Source organism: Haemaphysalis longicornis, unplaced genomic scaffold (genome assembly GCF_048455015.1).
Source record: "Haemaphysalis longicornis isolate Haplotype H1 unplaced genomic scaffold, Haemaphysalis longicornis Haplotype H1 scaffold_8, whole genome shotgun sequence".
Taxonomy (NCBI): Eukaryota; Metazoa; Arthropoda; class Arachnida; order Ixodida; family Ixodidae; genus Haemaphysalis; species Haemaphysalis longicornis.
Genome location: NW_027526445.1, coordinates 170,613,608 through 170,638,177, shown reverse-complemented (window position 1 = coordinate 170,638,177; position 24,570 = coordinate 170,613,608). Strand labels below are relative to the sequence as shown.

The window sequence follows — 24,570 nt, the reverse complement described above, 5'->3', positions numbered from 1 at the left end:
ACCGTCCGAAGCTCCTTCACTCCCATTTCTGGTTGCTTGGGCACTCCAGCGTGTCTTCCCTGCAGAACGTCATTGGTTCCTCGAGCTACAACCACGAGGTACTGCCCCTCCATATACAGCCACATCTTGTTCTTCGCCTTTTAAAACACTACCATGACCGTCTGCACAGAGAGCACGCGAACCTTCACTTTCTTGTCCTCACGCCCGTTATTATGCCTCTCGGAGTAGCGCATGTTTACGTCCCCTGCCGTGATCACAATGCGCCTATCTTCATCTTCCTGCTTGCCCCTCGGCGCGGTCACCTGCTCCCGCAACGTCTCAGTCAGCGCCTCTTGGTGATCGTTTTCCGGTGTGGCGTCCCTGTTACCCTCCCCCTTTACCGCCTCAAGCACTCCCAACGCATCGGCCTCGTGACATACGCCATTTTCCGGAAAGTCGCCCTTCTTCCTCAGCATGTCCTACATCTACGCCAATTGATCTTCGAGTTCCTCCTGTCGCTCTTCTGCTTGAACCCTGAGCTGCTGCTTTTCTTCGTCGAGCCCGTCGAGGTGCGATGCTAGCACACAGTCTGCACATAAAATCGTGACCTTCTGCTTCCTCGACCGACTCGAACATCGTCTCCTCAAGCGGGTATCAGCGCTAGCACCCCATGCACATGATACCAGGCATCTTCCTTGGTGGCGTGGTACGGCACGTGCCCAGACATGCTTAACTCTTTTTTCACTGCCGCGTTTTCCCGCGCACTACACTCATTTCCAAAATTTTATATGCCTTGCGTTGCTTTCCTAGAGTCGCAATTCCTCTCTTCCTCCCAACTAAACACTCTTCCAACACTTATCGGCTTTTCTCATTGATGCCTCCGCCGCACTCCGCCCGTCCGCGCACCTCCACCTAGGGTCCAAAAAACCTATCCGTCGCTGAGGTGAAAGAACACCAATGGAAAACGAAAATAATTATGACAGCAATGTTACGAGACATCTGCTGTTTCTGCGTCCACCTTTCGCATGCACGTTTCCCTTATGATCCACTATATATTCGTCATCTTGAACAAGCAACATACTGACGGCGGGGGTTACGTTTCCTTGGCCCAGCCATCTTCAGCACCATCCAGCGGGGCTCTTTGTTCGTTTCTAGCGTACTACGTTGCCTTTCCGGGGACAACGATGGTAACGTCCCCGGTATTAGGCTTGCGCAGCCCTGGACCTCGGCTTTGCTGCCGGCACTACACCGGACAAGCATCGTTTGGGTGTGCCTCCGACTAATAGTCGTAGGTTGCCTCCAAACGAACCAAGGAAAGTGGTCTACCATCCGTCTCAGCGGTCTAGGGCACGTTTCGTCATTGAGACGGGCAGTCTGCACATCGTCCACCGGCCCGAGGGCAACCGAAAGAGACATCCCCGTAGGGGGAGACGCAGGGCAACGGACCGCCCGGAGAAGGGGATAGTCCCTCCGGGCATCCCAGTCCCACCTGCGGGTTAAGCTCTGCTCACGCATCAGGCGCACGGGCTTGAACAAGGCCTCATCCCAAAGGTCATGCGGGTGATCCGTCGGAGGGGTGATAAGGTCCCCCGGGGTGATTTGTCCGCAAGACCCGAGACCGACTTGCAGGGTTCACCCATGGATCGCAGGGGGGGGGGCGCCGAAGCAGCCCACCAACACATTCGCAGAGATACAACCAATCTCCTCTCGCGGTGTGACTGAGAGACTGAAAAGCAAAACCACCCGTCTCTCTCGGCATGGGGGTGTGCAGACCCGCGGTAATTGCCCGGGCTGCTTAAGGATCGATACCTTTCTTTCCACCCTGCGACTGCCGTCCAATGCCGCGCAGCCAGTGGGTGACCCCTATTAGCCGACTTCACCCCCTTTCGGAAGTTCCGCCGTTTCCCAGCGGGAACCTCGTGGAGGTTGGGGCCACCCTGGAGGGCCAGTTCTACCACCCTCCGTATCTCGGCACTCGCGCTCCCCAGAAGCAGGGTTACAGGGGCATGCCAGCTCCCCCAGCGAAATGGATCAGCGCCCTTTAGGCCCTCGCATGGGTTACAGAGGTGTGCAGCCTCCGGCCCGTGTCTCACTCAATTGATTGATTGAGTCTTTTTATTGGAGCAAGGAGGGCGTTTGCCGTAGAGTGGGGAGAGGGATGGAAGGAAGGGGATTACTAATCAAGGTCCGTATTCGAAGAGGGGATTCGTGTTATGGGGGCCTGGAAGTCTTCACCGGGGTCGGCCCCAGTTAGACTACTCGCGCCAGACCACTCTTAACTGCAAAAGCGGCAATTGTTCGTAATAAAGATGCGTCTAATCCAGTATGTGCTGCATATGGTAGGGTGTCGGGATTAATGTTTGTTAAACTTTCTGGGCGAAGTTTGGCAAAGTGTGGGCATGTCCACACTAGGTGGTGGAGATTTGATTTGACATCAGTGTTGCAGTAGGGGCATCGTGGGTGTGTGTTGGGGCATCTTGTCCATTTCTGGGTAATGTGAGGAGTGTAGGCGGCATCCGCGCATAACTTGTTAATGAATACTTCCTCGGATCTACTGCAGGAGACAATGTTGGCAAGATACCCAGGGGGTGTAACCTGTTGGTAACGTTGTCTTTTACGTTTCTTTAGCCGGAGAAGTAGGAGGGCTGGAGGAGTGGGTGTGGATGCTGAAAGGGGAACCAGTGGAGGCGTAAAGTTCAAACACTCCTGTGCCGCCTCGTGGGCGGACTGGTTCCCTGGGCTGGTTTCCTCGTGGCCTGGAGTCCAGTCAATTCTGATGTGCACGTTGTGGCTTTTGAGGAGTTCTTTGAGTAAGATTATAGAGTTGCCGAGCGGGTTGAGGGAGAGTGGCTTGCGAAGTTCTTGAATTGCTTCGAACGAGTCCGTTAGAATCCGTATTTTGGCTGGTGGTCGGGTATTGAGGTCATAGCAGATATGATTAAGGGCATCATTGATGGCATGGAGTTCACCTTCCAGTGCAGTTGCACCATCGTGTCTGAGGGAGAGTTGACCTCCAAGGGATGGGTTTTCAGGACAGGTCCATGCTACGCCAATATGTGAAGTTGCCACACTGGCGTCGGTATAGATGTCGATCTCATTGGGAAGTTTGGACTTCTCCAAGTGAAGGCTACGTTTAGATCTTGTTGCCGTTCTAGAGCGGGGAATAGGTTTGGTGAGATTGCCGGTGATGTTTTCCGAGATTGTCCAGGGTGCTAAAGGGATGGGAAGGTCGATGACCGGTATAGGCTTCTGCTCGTCCCATGCTGTGAGAAGGAGCCCTTGTCGGGTGAGCCCACGTTTGGTGTCTGCCTGTTCACGAGTTTCTTTCATGATTACGTCTATAGGAGGGAGCGCAACCGCTCGCTCAAGAGCTTCTGTTTTTGTATGTTTTGGGAGGCCTGTGATGGTACGCAATGTGGCTCTATGGAGCACCCGAAGGTGTTTTGTGTTCGTTTTGTTCAGGTTGTATACTGGCGCTCCATATGCGAGAGTGCCGATTGCAACTGTCCGGGCCATGGAGAGGCATGCCTGTTGACTTGCGCCACCATATTTGTTAGACAGCCTCGCGATTAATTTGAGCATGGGTTTCCATTTCTGTCGTAGTTGTTTTAACCATATCTTAGCACTATTGTTACTGCCAAGTGGGAGACCAAGGAGGCGTACGTGGCCACGTGTCGCTTGGATAGTTGTGTCTCCAATGTACAGCAGAGCAGGGTCCACGGGGTGCGTTTTGGTATCGCTTGATACCGTTAGAAGTTCTGTCTTTTCTGGGGCGAGTTCTAGGCCAAGTTTCGGTATGCATGCTTCGAGGCTGTTCACCGCCGCCTGCAGTTCGACCAGCATGTCGGATGTTGACGAGTAGTCTCTACCTTCCGTCCATATCGTAATATCGTCAGCGTATATTGCGAAGCGGGCTGACGTTTCCTGTTCTAGAGTTTTGGCTAACTTGGCCATGACGATGTTGAAGAGTACGGGTCCGAGTATAGATCCCTGTGGAACACCTTTGTCGTTGTAGTAGGTATTGGGTGTCCATCCAGGGTGCGTGCTGCTGAGTTGAATGGGCCGGTTATGGAGAAAGTTACGAACCCAAACTTGTGCTTTTTTGCTGGGGAAGGCTTGGGCGAGTTCAGTCAAAATCGTCGTTTGATCTACTCTGTCGAATGCTTTCCGAAGGTCTACAGTAAGGACGTAGTCGGGAAGTCCGCGGTCGTACGGGGATCTGTTGATTACCCGTCGTAAGAGCCAGAGGCAATCGTGTGTCCCTAGGTACGGACGAAAGCCAGTTTGGGACGGGTGAAACCATGGGTTCACATATTCCAAATGATATTGTAGCCGGTTGTTAATCAGGCGTTCGATCAGTTTGCATAACGTGGGTGTAAGAGATATGGGTCTAAGGTTGGAGATGACAGAAGGGTCTTTTCCAGGCTTTGGAATGAGGTTAACCAGGGAAAGCTTCAGGGTGTCAGGAATTTCTCCTGTGTTCCAGGAATGATTTATAAGGCCAAGAAGTTGTTCTAGCTGAGGCTCGTCGAGGTTACGGATGTGTTGCCACGTGACTCCATCATGTCCTGGGGATGATTTCACCTTGCTTTGTCGGATGGCGGTGCGAAGTTCTGCCATCGTAAAAGGGGTGTCTAAAGCTGAGTCGTCCGAGTCTAGTTCGATGATAGGTAGGTACGTGCGGGGTTGCGTACTTGCTGAAGGGAAAAGCGTTGCTATAATCTCCCGCTCGACTACCTCCGGGGTGTTGTGGAGCGTGAGCGTCGCGAAGAGGGGAAGACGTTGTTTGCCATTTCCTGTCATGCCTCTGTAGATCCTCCAAAGCTTCGAGAGTTTGCGCTCTTTGCCTAAAGTTGAGCATAGCTCTTGCCAGTGCTCATGAGCCAATTGTTTCTGATATTCTTGAATCAGTTTGTATTGGTGCCTTAGTTTCACTAGGTCGACGTGGCGTTTCCCTAGTCGTCTGTATTTACGAGTTAGGTGTTTAGCTCGGTTCCACAAGTTTGCTAGGTGGCCGTCCATGGCAGGTGTGTCCTCAGAGCATGTTATGGACTCTTTAGAGGTTTGGGCAGCATTCTGAATACGCTTTATGAAAGTATAAAAGTCTGTTGCTGGGTCTGATGATTCGTTGAGAATTTCACGAAATGAGGTCCAGTTCGTCAGTTCCAAAGTTTTTGCCGTCCGGATTCGCTTACCACGAAGGGAAATTGATATTGGAAAGTGATCACTGCCCCAAGTGGTGTCGAATGTTTTCCACGTAGTTACTAACCCCGGTGACGCGAAGGTGAGGTCTGGAGAGGTGTCTTTCTGGGAAGCATGCAATCCAACTCTCGTTGCCTCGAAGGGGTCGTTTAACAGCATAAGATTGTTCATCTCCATCGTTTCTTCCAAAAGTTTTCCTCTAACATCCGTAGCTGCGTATCCCCACGTTGTGTTTTTGGCGTTAAAATCGCCACCAATTATTGTCTGCGTGGCAGGATATTGGTGCATGAGTTCTGTGACCCATTGAAAAGAGGTGTGTCGAGCAGATCCAGTGATCGGCTTGTAGTAAGACGAGGCGACAAGAACTGTTTTGCCATTAGGAAGTCTGCCACGGATTACTACTGTTTCGTGCTGTTGCGAGGTAAGTCCAGGGAGTTTGATCTGATGACATGCAATTTCTTGTCGAACCAGTATCAGGGAGTACCCTGGTGCTTGAGGGGCAGAGTTTCGGGGGCTTGTTAGCTTGCATGTTATTGCAGGGTCCGAATACGTAACATATCCATTGATTTTAGGAATGCTTCGGGGTTCTTGAAGGAGAATAAACAGCGGTTTAAGTTGTTGAATCTTCTGCAGTAATATTGGTGAATTTTGCAAAAAACTTCGACAGTTCCATTGTAATACTATGGGTGCAGCCACTACTGACCTTGCGCACTTGTACGTGGTGGAATTTTGCGAGGTGGTTCCTCTTTGGGGTCTTGTTGCGGTAGCTGACTTGTCATGGTCTGTATCATTGACGTTGTTTTCGTTACATGAGATTCTAGAAGGCTACGAATTTTGCTAATGTCTTCTTGTCGAGCGGCCCGTTCTTTCTGAACGTCCGATCGGATAATGTTGAGCAATTCCTTGAGTTCAGGGTCAATTCTGGACTGAGATGTGGGCGTGCGCTTAAAGGTGGGGCTCCGGCTACGTCTTGAAGAAATTTTGGGAGGTGTGGACTGTGGCTGGGGCGGAGGTGCTGGTTTTGTCTTTTCGGCAAGGGCCTTTTTGAGTTCTTGATTCTCTTTCCTGAGTTGTTGGAGTTCGTTGCGTAAAGAGGCAAGTTGAGCAAGGATTTCTGCGCTGACTGACGCAGTTAAAGACGAGGATTGGTGATCTTGCTTCGAGGCTATGGGGAGCTCTCCATTAGAGGCTGTAGTGCTGCTGGACTGTGCCACTCTGTTAGCCCATGAAATACCACGGGCTGCGTCGTTACCTGGTGTGTTCGAAGGAGTTGGGATACGGCTTGGGCATTTCGGGCTGACTGCTATGTGACCAACGTCTTTGCATGCAGCGCAGTAAACGGTGGGGGCACATTCCTGGTCTCCATCATGATCCCTGCCACATGTGCGGCAGACGCTAGGGTGGGGGCAGTGTTTCGCCATGTGCCCGATCTGGTGGCAATTGTAACATACCATACGCTTCGGGGAGTAGGCTGTTACTTTGACAATTGCCATATAGTACTTCACAACTTTAGGGAGGGTTGGAGAGTCAAAAGTGACGACTGCTCTGTTGGTCTTGCCTATTCTTTGTGCGTTAAGCACCTTAGCTTGCTCACATCGAAGCCACCTCAGGATGTCTTCATTAGACTCATTCGGTTCGACTTCGATGACTCCGCGTGTCGTGTTCGGGCGGTGATGCGATTCCTTGACCTCGACGGGGATGGCGATGATTTTGCCATTGTGACGACTTTGTATACTTGTGGTTTGAACGATACGCTGGGCGTGTTCCTCATCGTACACTGTAATGTGTATACAATTGCCGGCGACATCGTATTTGTGAGATGCGATTTCAGAGAGATAGGTCTGAGGGGCTGTAATGCCGATCAGGTGTGCAAAGGAGCCTTTAGGGATGTCTCTGATACTAATTTTGGTCAGTGGTCTGAGCGTGAGTAGTAAACGGGGCCGACTTACCCGGTCTGTCTTGGTTATAGTTGCGGTGGCACTCGTCTGGTTGCGTTGCCAGACAGGTCCGGGATCACTGTCCCCGCTGTCTTCAACGCGCTGATCATGGTCCATCTGGGTGTCTGGGTCGGGAGGGACTGGGGGCCGTCCGGTCAAGTCTAGTGGTCGTGATGAGCCAGTTTGCACCTCTGCGATGCGCTGTTCAGCCGAAAGTTTCTTCTTCTGACGCGACGTCGTGGCAGCGGGGCCTTTCTGAGGTCCCTGCTGGCGGCCCAGCATCGCGGGCCGCAGCAGCGGCGGCGGCAGCGATGACGTGTCGCTGGGTAGGCTTAGCTCACCAAGGAATCTTCGTGACTCACAGAAGGTTCTCGGGAGGACTGTTCGAGGTGGGACTTCCACCGTGGTGTAGCGGAACACTTTACAAGCACGATGGTGTAACTCGTAGGTCACTGGGGGTGGTTGAACCGCACTTATTGCGGCAAAAACACAGAGCCAACGTGAGCGCCATCCATACTAGTCGCCACCTAGCGGCGAACCCTCGTCTCACTCAAAAAGAGAACTCGATGAGACACCCGGGTGTGTACCGTCGAGTGACGTAGTTACAGGCAACTTTGACACCCCGGCCTCCTCCCACGCTGGATAACAGCAGCGCGTTACTGCTCCCGGCCATTGGGTAAATGTGTTCGTTATCCCCTGCTTCCGCGCGGATTAACGGTCACTCGTCGCTCGCCCCCCCCCCCCCCCCCTCCGAGACGTAGGGTTACAGGGGAATACAACCTCCCCCGGATGTAAGGGCACCAACCAGGTGAAATCAGCGCCCGCATGGGTCACAGGGGTGTGCAAGTGCCCCCGGCCGAAAGTCTCCGAGGAGACGTGACGGGTTGTAGCAGCGAACGACGTAGTGACAAGAGAGTCCTAGTTACTCCCGCCAAGTATGAAATACCCTGCCTCCGCCACCGTCGCTGCCCGTTTGCGAGAACCGCATTCCTACGGGGAAAGCTACGGCTAGGCGTCTGCGAACACTCTCAGTACCGTGCACTCCTTCTGTACTCCTTGTCCTTTAAACGCATCCCGCCGAGCGGACCAACGTTGGAGCGGACGAACCCCGGTAGGTCGTGCCATACATCTTTTCAAGTGCCATTTTTTTGCCATTTTATCAGTAGCCGCAGCAATCTCACTGGGATGAACGCAGTGTCAGACGATCAAAATCAAGATTGGGTAGCTTGCGGGTTGTTTGTCACCGTCCCCACCGACGTTTCCTTAGCGATACACAGCTGCATTCGAACCTGAATTCACTTTCGCAACTGCCAGCAACAGGCGTTTCCCAAGTATAGGGAAACGCCGGTTTGTCCCAATTGCCGCCCTGGTATTTTATACATGGTGTCTCGCTGACAACAAAGGATTCAGCAAAACATAATTGGAGAAAATAGAGCCGATACTACTCGTATGTTACATAATTGATCTTGTCAGCCATCCTGCAAGGAAATCTCAACCGCCTGACTGTAAATGAACCTGCAGGCTCAATACTGCTCGTTACTGCGGCACCTGAAAGAACAGATTTCAGGTTGGTGCGTTGCTAAGAAGGTAAATACCTAGATAGGCACGAATTTTATAACTCAAAGCAAAAAGTGAGTGGAGCAGTAAGGCACACAACTCTTCTTGTGGTTAAAAGTAGCAAGGTACCATTTTATTTATGCTTGTTTTACGAATCCATCTTTTGCGCCCCATAATATTACGCTTAATCATGGCGTTTAGATCGCATGAGCAGCAAGTGCAGGCAACTGATAAACACGTGAAAAGTTTATACCATAAAGGCCCCTACTGCTGCCTTACATACGGGGTAATCTAAATAATGTATTTCAATATTCTCCGTCTGAAAGATTTTTATTTCCATCATGCTAACGCCTATACAGCCATTCAGCGCAAACAACTCAGTGGAGAAATCGACATGTTCCGTCCTGTGAGCTAGTGTAAGTAGCTTTGCAAGGTTTCAATTTCAGGACACACTGATTACCCCACACAAATTACGTTCCGCGTATCTGTACGCACGCGCGCACACCCGGAAGCTGTAACGGGCATCCACACAGCGCAGACTGACAAAAGGTCCTCTTCAATGCAGTATACGCAGAAACAGAATGCGCACGTATTATAATTCACATAAAGCCTCGAATGTAAACTCTTCTGCGTGCATACCCTTCACGAATTTCCCTGGTTGGAGGAACTAAACAGGTCGAAATTAATTTCACCCGGGAAGCATCGACGCTATGGTGAAGAGCAAATATTTTAGTGCTTACACGTGGCCCGAATGATGACTCTTCCCTGTCCTATGCCATGAAATATTTATTTTCCGTAAACTTAAGATTTTCTGAGTTCCCACGTCAAGTGGTCCATACGTACGAAGTAGTTGTGTACCGCATAGTTTCACTTACTCCTGTTTGTGAATTATTCCTTGAGGTGTTTACGGACAGACGCACCGGCTGTAGTGTCATACGAAAGACCCTTTATTCCCAGAACACCAGAAAATATACTTATTGGTTGAATGCTAGTGGTATCCCCTTTGTAACGGAGTAATGACGTCTCATCTTACCAATAAAAATATCTGTCGTACTCCTGGTGTAATTCTGGCGCTGCTCTAAACTCAAGCTCAACACAAATTTCTTCCGTTTCAGGCGGTAGCTGTCCTAGGCAATTTTTCCCTCACTGCTCTTCTCCTACCAGCATTCCAATATTCGTTTAGCCCATCGTTTAGTTAACTCCCCGTGTGCTACCGTTAAATCCGAAGTTTGTGTGGCGGAATATTTTCGTCGTATATATTTGGATGGATACTCACATTCCAACGCTGTGTGCCGCGTATTTTGTTTCCTTTCAGCACGACACGCACATCCCACCCTTTCGCGTATACTTCCGCACAAGCCTCTTTGTTCTGAAGCAACCTGCTCTACCCTAAAACAGCAAAGCGCTGCTATTGGACGCATCCTAGCAATTTTCCTTTTAAAAGCCCAAACTAAAAGAAAAAGCCCACTCCTTTAGTAACCCACACTGAGGTTACAGTATAAATGAATGGTTGAATAAATGAATTTCTGGAGTGAAAAAAAAACGACTTTAGTAAATGTCTCTTACGGCATTTTGATAACATGGCCTACGGCTCGTATACACCTTGTTAATAGTTGACGCAGTTGAGGTTGGAAGCAGTTGTCTTTGACCTTTCAAGCTCACGCATGTTTCGCAAAGGCATCACCTTGGTGATAACGTGTGATGTCCCATCTTACCTCTCAGGCCTCGGTTCAAGACCACCGTGAATGCTTCCATCGAGATGCAATACAGGTGAACGCGCTAGGAGGCATCTGCAAATGGACTGTACTTACGATGAAAATGGAAAGAGTTTGCACATATTCACCTTTGCAGCGCAGTACGGGTAACGCCAACGCAAAGAAGCGACAGGGCCAGCGCTCCACCGTAGAAATTTCACTGGAGCAGTGTGAAACATAGTAGGCTTGCTCCTAAGGAGAATGCAAACTGACACCCAATAAAGCGTCTACGCAGGCGCTCTGTCTCGCAAAGCACACTGAAGAAACAGTCATTTTGCTTTAAGAAGCGACATGGATGGCGCACTACCACACAAATCGGCATGTTTCTGTACGCAGTAGCCTTCTGCCATTTCTCCAGGCGGCATCTGCACCGCGTCAAAAGAAGATTGTTATGTCGGTGACGGCCGGAGCGCAGCCGCAATTCGCACAGTGCGTCGATAAGTGACGTTAAGGCACTGCTCTGAGCGAAATGTAATGCTCCTTAAGCGAAAAATCACGCAGCGAGGATAGGCGTGGCCAGGGTCCCCCATAAAAGGGGGCAATTCTCATCAAGCGCCCCTCATCACCTCCTAATGTGGGGCCTCAAAATTGCCTGTAAGTTTAGCAAAAAAAGTTAGGCTTAGCCTTCTCATTCATAAGCGCGATTTCCAGTGCAAGCCTGCTGAACTTATGAAGCGTCTTCGTATCGCACAGGGACTTATCGCCAGCCCCACAAGTCGCTTGTACGTGTTTTACTTGTATGAGACCCCGGTGCCACCAAGACACAGGAATACACGTCGTGGCATCTATCATACCCGCGGTGGACAATCAGCTGGGTAATCGCCTGTTTACCATTTTACCATTATTTTAACAGCGCAGCTGTTTTAGCTTGAGCTTGGTCCGCGGGTGTTAGCACAAAAATACAAAACTTCCTCAGGTGCAAGGCACCCGGCGCGATCTTTGCGCAGCTGCATAGGCGGAGCCAAGCCTTGCCCAGCCATGACGTCACTGCGCCAACGCGGTAAGTTCAGATCACTGCGTCGGCGAAACACACCTCGTGACCCGACGCAGAGCACATCGCTTACTCTCCCGAAAAACATGCGCCGGCCGAAGAAGTTTAACTCCCGGGGAAGAACCGCAGCGCGAACACCGTCGTCTCACTGCTCGAGAACGTATCAGATAGCTATGATCCATCATCGCAATGCCGCTTCTTCAAGGCTCAGGCCACCGTGTACCGTATTGTGGTGGTAGAGCAAGAACCCGCCCCACCCGCCCCCTGCTTTTAACCTTCTTTGAGCACTGGCAGATCGCAAAGTCCAGGTGGTACCCCGGTGACGAACTTTCGATGGTAAATACCCCAACAAACTTCACGGACTCCAGGGGTCCTGGAATGAGGCCACTTCCCCTGGAATTACTGCTTTACGAGAACGTTTATTCCTCACCCTGCTTTTTGACCACCTACACCTCTGCACCCCCAACCCCGAGTATCGCGCGTAAAGAAGGCGAGGAAGAGATCTCGAGTAACGCGCTCGTGATGTGGAGTAAGCTGAATCACCGTCAAAACGACCCCGGGCTTCAAGTAACGGAGAACTTCCAACAGCAAGTCCTCAAATTTATTGGTGGCATGAACGGCCAGTGCGCCTCACCCCCCAACACCTAGTCTAGCCGAACAATGACATCGCAAGGCCAAACGAGACTTAGCCAAACCAGAAGCTAGCTCGCCCCCGGTTCTGCCGTTTCTACAGCCGTGCACCGTACGTGCAAGCTGCGTCAATCTTTTCAACCTCATTTACAAAAGGCTTGACACCAGCCGCTTTAACGTTTTATTGTTCGCTGCCTTCATGAACTCATTTCAAACAAAAAAACTAACATCCTCAAAAAACTGGAAGTTTCTGCTAAGTGGGTTCCTAATGTATTGTCATAAACCCTGGGCTTATTCGTTCAGAAACGCAAAATTATGAACCTCTTAACAAGCTTTGTTAAGCAAGGCAAAAACGCTGAAGGAATATATTCAAGTGTTCAGGAATGTTGCCCATGCGAAGTAATATTGGCGGCTATCCAGAAATGCGTCCGCTACGGTTACAGCATTCGATTCAATGGTGGTAGAGTAACCAGTCTTGGCACGCAAGCCATTTATTAGACTACCGTGTGGCTGCATTTTGTCTGATTTCAATGCAAGCGTACACTTAGCAGCGCTTAAAAGGGCTCAGCTTCATTGCAAGCACTCTTGTAAATCCCACACAAAGCCTCCCCTACAGGTGCTGGCTTTACGCGTTGCCACGAGCAATCCGTGCACGCGGTAGCTCGCATGACGTACGCGTTTTATCAACAGTACTCTGTGCGGCTATTTTTTAATAGAGAAACAGTATACACTACACTATACACTACACTATACACTACACTATACACTACACTATACACTATACAATACAATACAATACACGATACACTATACAATACAATACACTATACAATACAATATACAATACACTGCCAATGACCAAAGCTGATGTTCACTCCGTTGAGGCCTGGCTGCAGGGAGGAAGCTCCAGCCGGGCACTGCACGGCTTCCGGGTCCTCAGCACGACGGAACATCAGCGCGCCATGCTAGGGTTCAATTACCGACAGAATGGCAAACACTTTGCGACGGCTAGTTCCGCAATACCTATCAGCGCTTATACTACACTGCCTCCCCAAAAGTTGAATGCTAATTGACACTGCGGGCCAGACGTCTGATGTTTGTCCCGCTTGTAGACTTTTACTGACGCACCCGCTGCAGAACGCATCACCGCCAGCGGAAACTGTGGGCTTCCTCAATTATCAGTCCCGGATCGTCCGCGGACTGCCCGGGACGCGATCAAGCGCTCGATTTTCCCATGTATTCCTATAATACTTCCGGTCCGAAGGCAGTCCTCGGACTGCGGGACTGCCGCGGACCGTTCAGGACTGGTAAATCGAGGAGGCCCTGTGTGTGTATGGAGCTTCAATTGTCTTGGGGGCGCGTTTCCTGACGCAACGCTTGTGCTCCTGATGTGGACGCTAGCAGACCGTGCACATACCTCAACCCGTCCAGGTAATGTAACAGTTCAGCTTCGCGTTCAATAATAGAACAAATTGCCTCTCCTGTTTCAGTTTTTGTTTCGGAACATCAAAAAACCACAGCGCGAGAAAAACACCAAGAGTAGAGGAAGCCCTTACTAACACTGAACAAAAGCTGAGCATATTTATTGCGGCTTGCAAATAAATACGTCTGTCCCACACAAACTAGAACAAAAACAGGATTTCAGAAATGTAAGATAGACGCAATCACGTCCCGTCGTTTCTGCACTTACGCATGTTCACCCTTTCAAGCGCTTCATCTCACTGTTAAGGCCACCGACGGCTTACTGACGCCGTTGTCGTCCTTTACAGCAATCTGAAACGCTTCGCGTATCTCCCGCAAGCCGCCATCCCTGTACTACTTCTAAACAAGGCAAGTAACCGCACGATGTGCAATGAACCATGCAATGAACTCCCCGCGCGTGCCTTGAGTGTTCGCATGTTGATGCAGCCGTTCGGTCACGCATCTTCCGGTTTCCCAATATACCAGCGACCAAGACAAAGTGTACTGTCATACACAATGGCCTCCTGGCACTAAGTAAAGCGTGTGGCATGATTCTCGGTACAGGTTTTTTTATTTTTAGTTTCGCGGCTCAGCATTTACTTCGCCGCGCAACGTACTCAAATTGCTTTTACGGCGAAGCAGTATGTCTCACCCCCTTTTTTTCAGTTTTCATTCCGGTGAAGCAGATTTACTCGGCGCCGCTCTGGCGCTCGTCCTCTCCACCGCTGACCCCTATTTTACAACGGTTATCAGAACGGTTATTCCCCTCGCCACCACTGATGCCTCATTCACAAGTTCCGCAGTGGGCTGACAGCAGCCGTAGCGCCGTTATGAGATCATTACGGAAAATCAACAGCAACGCAAATGGATTTAAAAACGCTTGATAGCCGCCGCCGCGAATGTAGCCACGGCCTTTGCCACTTCAACTTTCGCCTCGCCAACTATCTGCGGGTGTCTGCCAGTTGAAAGCGACTGGCCCGGTTGGAACGCCGGCGTGAGCACATCATTCTTGTTTGGCTTTAGAGCCATTCCCAGCGACACTATCGCGTCAGCGGCCCTCGTTGTCCAGCAGGTGAACGGCTTTGCTGCCTGTGGGTGACCGGACAAGCAGCGTCTGGCGGGGCCTCTGGCTAATAGTCAGAGGTTGCCACGCCAGACGTACCAAGACCGTGAAAGATCCGACTCATCGGTCCGAAGCACGTTTTGTCATCGAGAACGGGCGGCCTGCACATCCGCCGGCCTCTGGTGGGAAACCAAGAGACTTTCTAGAAGGGAGAGACACAGGGCACTGGACCACCCGAAGAGTGATAGATCCCTCCGGGCATCCCTAAGTCCGCACCTGCAGGTTACCGTTTGCTAACCCATCAGTCGCACGGGTTTGAACAAGCAGGCCTGATCAAGAAGTTCCCACAGGTTGATCGGTCCGTCGGGTGATAAGATCCCAGGGGATGTGATTTGTCCGCGGGAACCCAAACCGCCTTGCAAGGTTCGCCCGTGGATCGCTGGGGTGGGGCAGCACCGACGCCTTCGTGCTCCATCGAGGGCGCCGATGGCTAACCCTCCAACCCACTCGCAGAGGTCCAACCTGTCTCCTCTCTAGGTGTGACGGAAAGCAAAACCACCCGCCTCCCCCGGTAGAGGTGTGTGGAGATCCGCGGGAAATTGCCCGGTCTCCTCAAGTAATGGCACTCGGATTTTTCACCCCTGCGACTGCTGTCCAAATGCCGCGCAGCCAGTGGGTGACCCCTATTAGCCTAGCTTCTCCCTCTTTCGGAAGTTCCGCCGTTTCCTAGCGGGAACCTCGTGGAGGTTGGGGCCACCGCGAAAGGCCAGTTCTACCACCCTCCATAAGTCGACACTCGCGCTCCCCAGAAGCAGGGTTACAGGGGCATGCCAGCACCCCCAGCGAAATAGACCAACACTTTTTCGGCCCCCGTATGGGTTAGAGGTGTGCAATTGCCTCCGGCCCATGCCCATTATATTTGATAAACTGATGAGACACAGGGTGTGTACCGTCGAGCGACGTAGTTACAGGCAACGTTGACACCCCGGCCTCCTCTCACGCTGGATAACAGGACCGCGTTTCTGCTCCCAGCCATTGCGTAATTATAGTTCTTCTGGCACAAGAATGATCGATCTTAGTCTGCCCGCATATAGTTTCTCTCTCCCTTCGCCGGTGTATTTCACGGCTAATGAGACGAACATCCCCGAATTCCGGTGAGGCATGCACAGGTTTGGCCTGGCGGAGCGGGCATGCATGCACCGCAGGGTTTAATGCCACTTCCGATGACATGCCCATTGTTGTGGTAGGTGATTTAAACGTGGGAGGCTTATGGCTTAATGCACCCTGTTAGCTCTCCTCCGGAATCGAGCTATTTTGGGTCTGGGTTCGTGTGTCATGCAGTTAGTTAGTTAGTTCAACCCGGCGGATGGCAAATAGGCTTACATTTATTTCCCTACTGGTCACCTGAATGTCGGTTGACTCTGACAGCTCAGCGATTTTCGCCCTCTTCACGCTGCCATCTGTTTTTAGGTTGAGGACCTTCCTGCTTGATCTACAGCTGATCTTCCATTCCTTTTCAAGACCTGCGTCACTTCTGTCTGGCCGTAATGGCCGCTTTGTTCAAAAGTTCGGTTTCAAAAGCGTCGATCCTTGCTGGACGTTTGTGCCATGTATGCACGTATTTTAGGGGTCGTATTTTCTATCTTTCAGTCCTTTTAGGTGGATGTGAAGAGGCGCTGCTTACGGGACAGAAGTGAAAAAGAAGGGCGCGTGCGGTGGTTGGCGGGAATGGCGGAGTGAAAAGAAGGGAGAAGGAAGAAGACGGTCTTGGCACGGACAGAGAGAGAGAGACAGCCTTTAATAGAAAAGGATGACCACTGGTCACGATGGGGGAAAGGAATGGGGAGGGAGGGTAAGAGAAAAAAAAACAAATAAATGCTGGTCGTTCTCAGTAGACTCAATAACTGGGCCAGTTCTTAGAACCTGCAATTCATGGGCCAGTTCATGATGATCGCAATAGGGTTAGAGCACATACACCAGTTCGTTCGGGGGAGGACCCGCTCAAACAACCCGTGCCAGACCGCTTTTAAATGAATAAACCGCTATTTCATATAATAGTTGTGCATCAGTTTGTTGTGGATCGGGATGGGGTTGGGGAGATTTAAATGTACGGTGCGTGGCGAAAGCTGGGCACCACCAAACTAGGTGTGTGAGGTCTGATGGAGTGGTGGTACGGCAGTAAGGACATCGAGGGGGCAGGTGAGGGGTATACCACTTGCGAAGTGTTTCAGGTGTGTATGCTGAATTTGCAATATATTTGTTAATAAAAATTTCGCCTGAGCGGGGAATAGGAGGTAGGCGGCTGAGGTAGCCAGCTGGAGTTAGGGCTTTTAGACGTGTGCGTCGGTCCTTCTTGTGCTGATGAATACGCATCGCTGGGGAGGGAGAGGGGGACCGCAACGGCCTTACCCCAGGCACCAGTGGAGGATAAGAGGGGGAACTCTCCTGAGCGGCCACATGAGCAGCAGGAAGAACGAGGTTCGGGGAGAGACCTGCCGGACGCTAACATTCGGGGAACCTCCGCTCCGAGCCGTGCCTTGCTCCTGGAAACTCTCTGCTGGGTGTGAACGCCCAGGAGACCTCCGCGCCGAGCTACGCCAGGTCTCTTCGAGCCACTTAGAGTAGCGGGGTCAGAAAGGCTCTGGAATCCTTCAAGCAAGCAGCTCTTTTCATCGACCAGCAGCAGCGCTACCGACTAGGGCCCCGCGCCAGTACACCGCTCATGCATACTGACCAGCGCACCGAGCCAAGTGCACCTACCCATGCTCACAGACGTCAGCGACTTCCACACGTGAGCGCGAACTATTTTGGGACGCGAACTTTGTTGCGCAGGACTTAACTCTCTTGACTTGATTAGGTTAATGCTGATTTATCTATTTTGTCAGTTATTTGTCCCGTAAATGCACGTTGTGCTTGTCCGCACCCAACAGCCTCGTCCTTCTCCACCTGGTCAGATTAACACCTCCATGTTTGAAAAACAACCTGCATCACAGTGGACTATACCGACATAGTTTTCTCTGGTGCATGCTTTGACTTGTGCAGAACTCCAAATTTTCATGCCATTCAGTAGGTCCTGACAAAAAAATCTATCTTGCCTCCTCTTTAAATGCCTTCAAAATGTTCTGCAAGATGGCTGATGTTCTTTCTGTCACACTACTAGAAATTTAATGCCTTGTAACATGCCAAAACTAGTCTCGTACATCCACATTTTGGCGGCACTTGACCTTTCTGGCAACCAAAACAGCCCTGACTTGTCCTGACCATTTCCTTGATGCGTCGGCACAACCTAGCTTCTACCATGTTGGGACGAGTGTTTGTTGTTCGCCTGCTGCGAGCCACTCCTGCTGCCTCGTCTGGAAGCACCGTTCTTTTCATTTCTTTGCTGAGGGGTCTATTCTAATGCCATCAATATTTCAATGCAGCCCAATGTGTCTTCAAACTCTTGAGATGGCCACATTTTTCCTTCTAAATGGTTGAGGGTGATGGATTAGGTGGCGACACTTCTGCAGATGCGCGTATTACTTGCTGCTCCTGATTTGAGTGGCAAGAGTGGCAGCGGAGCGTCCAGTTCCTGTATATGTTGTTTCATGTTCATTAGCTACTTTAGAAATTGAGCAAATTGGGGACCCAGTGCTCTTGCGCAGAGCCAGTCTGTTGGAAAACCCAGAGCTGTTGCTAGTGTGTGGCTGCACAACCAGGTTGAGCATAGTGTGCGTTGCATGTTTTACTTGCCGTCTCCCCTGTCTTGGTTGCTCCTTATTTCATGTCTGAGAGGCGAGATTCCATTCCCCTGCGGCTACAAGCCATAGTTTCATACTAATAAATACCAGAGGGACATCTGTCGCTGCAGTTGTGGGCTGCTGTGGGCGGTGCAATTGCCGCTAGCGACGTTCGCCTACTTGGCATAGCTAGACATAAGGCTTCTTTTTTGTCTCGAATCCAAAATCAATTATCAATGGTAACATTTTTTTCTTGTTCATCGTACGAAGCTTCTAAACAACTCCTGATAAATTAATATTTTTGTAGGTTCAATTTTATAATAACAAATTTCATGGACCATCTACGGTAATATTGTCGCTTTTTTGCAGCCAAGGCCACCTTTTCAGCCTGTTCATGACCATGCCAAGGACAAGTGGAACGTGCCTGCCGGGTACATTTCCCTCTGGTATACAAGCCCCGCATTTTCTGTGCGTATACTGTGCCATCTTTTGCTTTGCTTGGAGCACACCTTCTATTCCTTTATGCAACTGCTAAAGAAAACTCCTCTGTACTGCCTTGGTAGCCTAAAGGTAGAATCAAGGGTTTCGGAACTAACAGCCTGTGTTTGAGCTCGAGCATCGCCTGTATTTTTTTTTTTTTTTCAAGAATGTGATATCTTCATTGAAAACTGTTCTCTTGGCTCAATTCTGCGCATTTCCTTCTTAAATAAGAATGGTTAAAGTTTAGGTTAAGCTAAACGGCAGGGGCGGCATATCGACATGCATAATTTTTCGCTTTGCATTGCACCCGAAATGTTGTTCTTGTGCCCATTTTGGAACGGAATATTGTCCCCGAGAGCACTCCCTCTTTTGCAAGGGTACGGCCTGGCGTGCGTTGTGCACTCATTTAAGCATACCCTTGAGTTCCCGACGTGCTGTCCACAGCTGAAGGGGTGGCTGGAGGTCGACATGGGCCACATCCGGGTGCTGTCCGAAAGCCACGTTCGGGCATCCACCCTCCTCAAGGACCTCCTCACCCCCGATGCCAACATCACCCTCACGGCTGCCAGCAGCCTGCTGCACGATACATCCTGCGAGTCTCCGCCCAAGGAGTGAGTTCTGCTTCACCTCTGACCCTCCGGTGTCATTCAGAGTGCAGAGCACTTTCGGGGCTCGCCTTGTCTTCGTAGCTCACTCGCTGGACCCGACACGGCGTTCCGTTGTCGCGGACTCACGGCGTAACCCAGAGGCTTCGATTCGAAAGCCAAGCAACATGTATAGTCATAAGCGTTCGAAACTTGTGAACCGCTGGTGCTTGTCATGCATCTCCTTGTTGTTTAGCACAAAGAAAACTGTAGGTACATATAAGGCAAAGTATACTTAGTTAACCGGCAGCGCCCGCGTTCATTTATTTCGGAACGCTAGTTGGGTTGGTTTTTGCGATAGCAAGTGAAAAAAGTGGCAGTGCAATGCTGCCAACGTGCGGGAGGAAAAGAAAGCACAAAAAATTACCCCATCTTCCCGTGGGGAACCCTGATGAGGACTGAAAGGATCATGGGGATTCCGTGTGGTTCCATTGTGTTGCCATTATGTTGAGTGATCTGGTGTTTAGTAGCGCCAGAGGGAATTCCGCGTCCGGGTCTACACCGGTGGCAAAGGCACGCAAGTACTGTTGTCTGACAGTGAGTAGGTGGTGGTTCTCGAGGCGCCGAAACTCGTAAATAATGTTCTAGTCCATGTTGTCGTCTCTGTGGTAGAATCGGTAGTCTCCGTCAGCATTAGTGAGGTAAAGGTTCTTGACCTCGGTGCACCGGCTGAGAGCAATGTACACGCCCTTCTCTTCACAGCTTTGTTGGTGTTGTTGTTGTTGTTGTTGTTGTTGTTGTTGTTGTTATGTTGTTCCTTTAGATATGGCTCATACCCAATCAGGGGATCGGCAAATCAACAGAGGATGGTTAAAATTAATGGAATTCTTATCTAATCACTAGACGCTTAGGAAAGATAATTTAGACCGGTTGGAAAGAGTTTTGAAAAACTGGAAAATCAAAGCGAGGGTGACCAATCGCAAACATAAAGATAATCGTTTGGAATTTTCAATGTAGCGCAGGAGGGCAGAGAATACATCCCGGTGGCAGAACCCCGTTTCTTTTCAATGTAGCGCAGGAGGGCAGAGCATACATCCCGGCGGCAGAACCCCGTTTCGGATGCCCCGAACGATAGTATAGTCGGCACTGTTAGGGATATCCCCAAACTGTAAAGCGGCACCTCCAGGGACAGACGTCTCAGTCGGAAAAAACGTCGGCATGTCAAAAGATAGTGTTCGACAGATTCGTCTTCGTTGCAATAGCTGCACAGAGCTGTTGGCGCCAGACGAGACCTGTGTAAGTACCTATTTAACTGAGGTACTCGACAACGTAAGGCTGTAATAACCACCTCTAAGTTGCGTGAATGGCACCATTCAGGATTCCATGAGAATTTAAGATGACTGAAATCGGTGAATTACAATTAAACCGATTCTTGCTGTTCTCGGAGTTTCAGCATCCTACGGTACCTAGCTGCTGTTATTAAAGGTGTCGGCTCTACGACGTCTACTACAGGCCCAGAAAGTGATATCCTTGCTAGAGAGTCGGCAGTCTCGTTGAATGTGATCCCCGCATGACCAGGAACCCAAAGAAGGTTCAATTCAGTGAAGTGAGGTGGTAGGAGGGACCTAAACATCCGCAGAAGGGCAGTGTCTTTAGGGGAAGAAAGGGCTAAGCATACAGAAAAAGAATAAGAAATTATGATTGGAGATGTCATTGATACATCCAACTTTCGTAGCCCCAGTTTATTAATAAGCTCCAGTTTATTACTACGTGCCCATCGGGACCATCAATGTTGACACCAATTTCACTCGTTATTTATACGCAGGCCCGCTCTACCGTGCCCGTGGACGCCCTGGGTAGGCGGAGGCGGCGTCTGCTTGTTGCGGCCGGCGCCTCCTGTTGCCCCTGCACCATGCAAGGATCAACTGCGGACGGACACCTCGTTCCCTCGCGTAGCTTCCCGAGATCTCCGTGCCTTCGTTGTCCAGTGCTTCTTGGCCGCAGTTCATGCGGACGGCTCTCCAATACGGCCTTTTAGCCCCTTCCGCCGACGCTTTACGATTGCCTCGAGCTTACCGCCGCCCGACCAAAACGACACTCACGCCCTCAGAAATACCAGCGAGTGACGAAAGGCGAGCTCAACCATACCAAAAAGCTGCGGCGCCGGACAACCAATGCCTGATCCAACCGGACGCCTGCCATGCCCTCTGTATCGCGACAATAACGATCGTTCTTTTACGACCACCACGTTTAGCGAAAGCATGCATTGACGATGACTAAATTCTTGTTCAGTAGAAACCGCCTCTGGAGTATTTATTCTTTGCTGAAGCTGTGCGTATATTGCTGCAGCGCAGTGAAAAAACAAGACACAATTTCCTCCTGCTGCATAGGCGCTCGCATGATTTAAATTTTCATAAAGCAAACATCCTTCCTAAATGGCCTGCAGTGCATGAAGTGAACATATAAGAAAACTTGGAGATCAGGTTGAACTCCAGCGCATCCCATGGCTGCATTAAGGGATACACTGGTGAAACTTTCAGAGAGAAATAACCTGAGGTTAATGAACGCATTCTTCTACTAATGAGAGTAGGAAATGGGCATGAAAAAATCCCCATGATACAACAAACTAAATTGACTTCATTTTGAGGTGCAACCCAGGTATTGTGCAAGACGTGGAGGAGCTAAGTAACATTCGGAGCAGCGATTATAGCATGGTTAGATCCACGCTAAGGCTGAATATAGACAAAAAAGGGAAACCATTGAAAAACAAAAAACGTAAAATGAAGTTAGCCAGAGCATAGATGTCATTATGCTCTCCGTCTGACACTCACAGAAGACGCAGAAGATACCCGATGCTGTGAAAAAGCTGCAGCACCTCTGAACCATAACAAAATGAAGAGGAGCACGACTACAGCACTCTTGTAGAACAGGGCAAGATAATAGAAAGGGATATTGACGACAACAGTCTGCTGGCGGAAAAGACACAATCGGAGGCCCTAACTCTAACATCTGAAGTTGAATCCTTTCGTAGACCCTTTGAAAATACCTTATCCTTAGTTAATGAAGTCAGATGGAAAAAGGAAGGGAAGAAAGAAGCTTACAAGCCCGAGGAAGACGCCGAGAAGGCCGAAGAAGCATACTACGAAGAGGTCAAGCCCAGGATCGAGGACGTCGAGTACGACGAAGAACCCATCGACAAAGAAGAAAAATTGGCAACATCTCCACTCCGTGTATGATGGCGAGGGTTCGAAGTACAGGAACTCAAAACGGCATCCAAATTGCGCCCCGAGTGACATCCGATTTGCGCACCGACCGTAATTCAATTTGAGCCGTGAGTTTGTTTAATTTAGGAATCAAGGTGCAACTCACGGCACAGATGGAATTTCGCTTGATTTTAGCTTGATGGTAGTGTGTGCACGGATGGACGTGGACGGACATTGGGTGGTCCTAAGGTACTGCGCACCGTTACAGGCGACGAAGTAAGCCGTTTGACTTTCGGTACTGATTCACGGTCGTAGCCGAATGAGTAAGAAGACTGACACTAACTCTGCGGGGTCTACCAGACACAGGCTCGAATCCTGCCGGTGCCTGTGTGATTTTTGCGATTGTAAATGCTATGCGCAGGGACACGGACGGACATTGTGCGGACCTAAGGTACTACGCACCTAAAACGAAAAGGCTGAAAAAGGTGCGTCTGGGTGCAGGTTGTGTGCGGTGAAAGTGAAGTATAATAAGCGCTACTCGGAACCAGTGTACGTGTTTGCGGTTGTGACTGTGTGGCGAAGTGCTCCATACAGTGAACTGTAAAAAAAAATTTTTGGTTTCAAGGGGAGAACAATGTGGTATCAGCGGTTGCGGTTTTGATTTCGGTGGTTCTACTACCAGTGGGCTTACCCGAGGGTATATATGTGACGTCATTCTGAATAAAGGACTCTTTGGTTTGACTCTTCAATCCGAGTGCACGTCTGTTCTCTTCGCTCTTCGGGGCAGTCGCCGAGGCGACACTAGAGGGATCATCATGGATGAAAACCTATCTTGGGCGCCTGAGGTCAAGAGATTCCCTAATCGTATCTCCGCGGAGGCACAAATTATTGGGTAGCTTGCTGGAAGTCGATGGAGCAGCGACTACCAATACATGGTGCTGCTCTGCAAAGCTAATGAGATTTTTTTTATTTGATCGAGATCACAAACTGAAACTACATCAGGTAAAACTGCAGCATGACAAGAAAAACTCGACAACTTTAACCTAAAAAAAGGTGGCAAGAAAATAAGTTCTATAACGCCCTGCAAGCGTGTACGAAGACGCAAGTTCGTATGTAAAATGAGCGATTACGCTGGTTCACGGGTTAAAACAAGCCAAATCCATAGGCCACATAGCAGTTTGCTTTTGGCTTGACTGTTCGGATTGTTTTGTGGGTGTTTTCAGTATTTTAGTTTTTATTTTCGGGCTAGCTTATCATGAATGCAGACAGCAGTTATGAGATCGCAGAAAGACCTCCGCTCAGACGTTTCCGACAAAGTGAACGGAAGATGGTGATGGTGGTGGTCATTTACTAAGAAAGCAGGGAATAGAAAAGAACTGAGGATATTGTTGAACTCAACGGAAAGTTCACCCTGACGCAACCCAGTCCAGGGAAGGGGAGTGGGGGTTCAAAGGATAGGAAGACAAAGAGAGGGAAGGAGGAGGTGAGGGGGAACAGTCTATGTCACGTTAATTTCGTCCAAGGCTCGACGGCTACAAGCGATGCACTAGTCCTGTCACAACCAGAAAGTTGAGGAGGTGAATTGGACGAAATGAAACAGGTGGTTGTGGCGGTAAAACATCTTTATTGAGCAATCAAAGGAATGGGAAAGGGATGTGGTCAGCCTCCTATGTCCAGGAGGCCACAGGCCTGCGCCGATTCCAGGGCTTGTCGCACCAGTGCTAGTTGATGCCCCGGCGCCGAACTGGTCAGCGCAGACTCTCACAACTGCCGCCCACAATGTGACAACCCTCTCACAACCTACCACCTTGTGTATTCATTAAACTGAGAGAAGTTTTTTTTTTCTTTTTTGCGAGAGACTGCCCTACGGCATACTACATTTTTTACAGGTACAACGCTGCACCCGTTCGGCGCAAATATCCACGAAAAAAAATGGTTCTGGGGCTCCCATATCCAGCGCTTATGATCTGGGGGTATCCCGGGATGGAACCCTGTGCCTCGGAGGTGTTG

General features: G+C 50.2%; 1 protein-coding gene across 2 annotated transcripts in view; it reads left to right on the top strand.

Annotated features, from left to right (window-relative positions):
* Positions 1-22,585, top strand: part of LOC144149276 (uncharacterized) — a 24,981-nt gene extending 2,396 nt beyond the window's left edge. Inside the window, exons 2-3 of one of the 2 annotated variants that reach the window (XM_077680830.1) lie at positions 19,218-19,384; positions 21,183-22,585. In XM_077680830.1, the coding sequence (XP_077536956.1) occupies positions 19,218-19,384; positions 21,183-21,483 (468 nt within the window). In that variant the 3' untranslated portion in view covers positions 21,484-22,585. Of the gene's footprint in view, positions 1-17,083; positions 19,385-21,182 lie in introns of those variants that run through there. The other variant, XM_077680828.1, reaches the window with a different exon arrangement.
* The last annotated feature ends 1,985 nt before the right edge of the window (positions 22,586-24,570 follow it).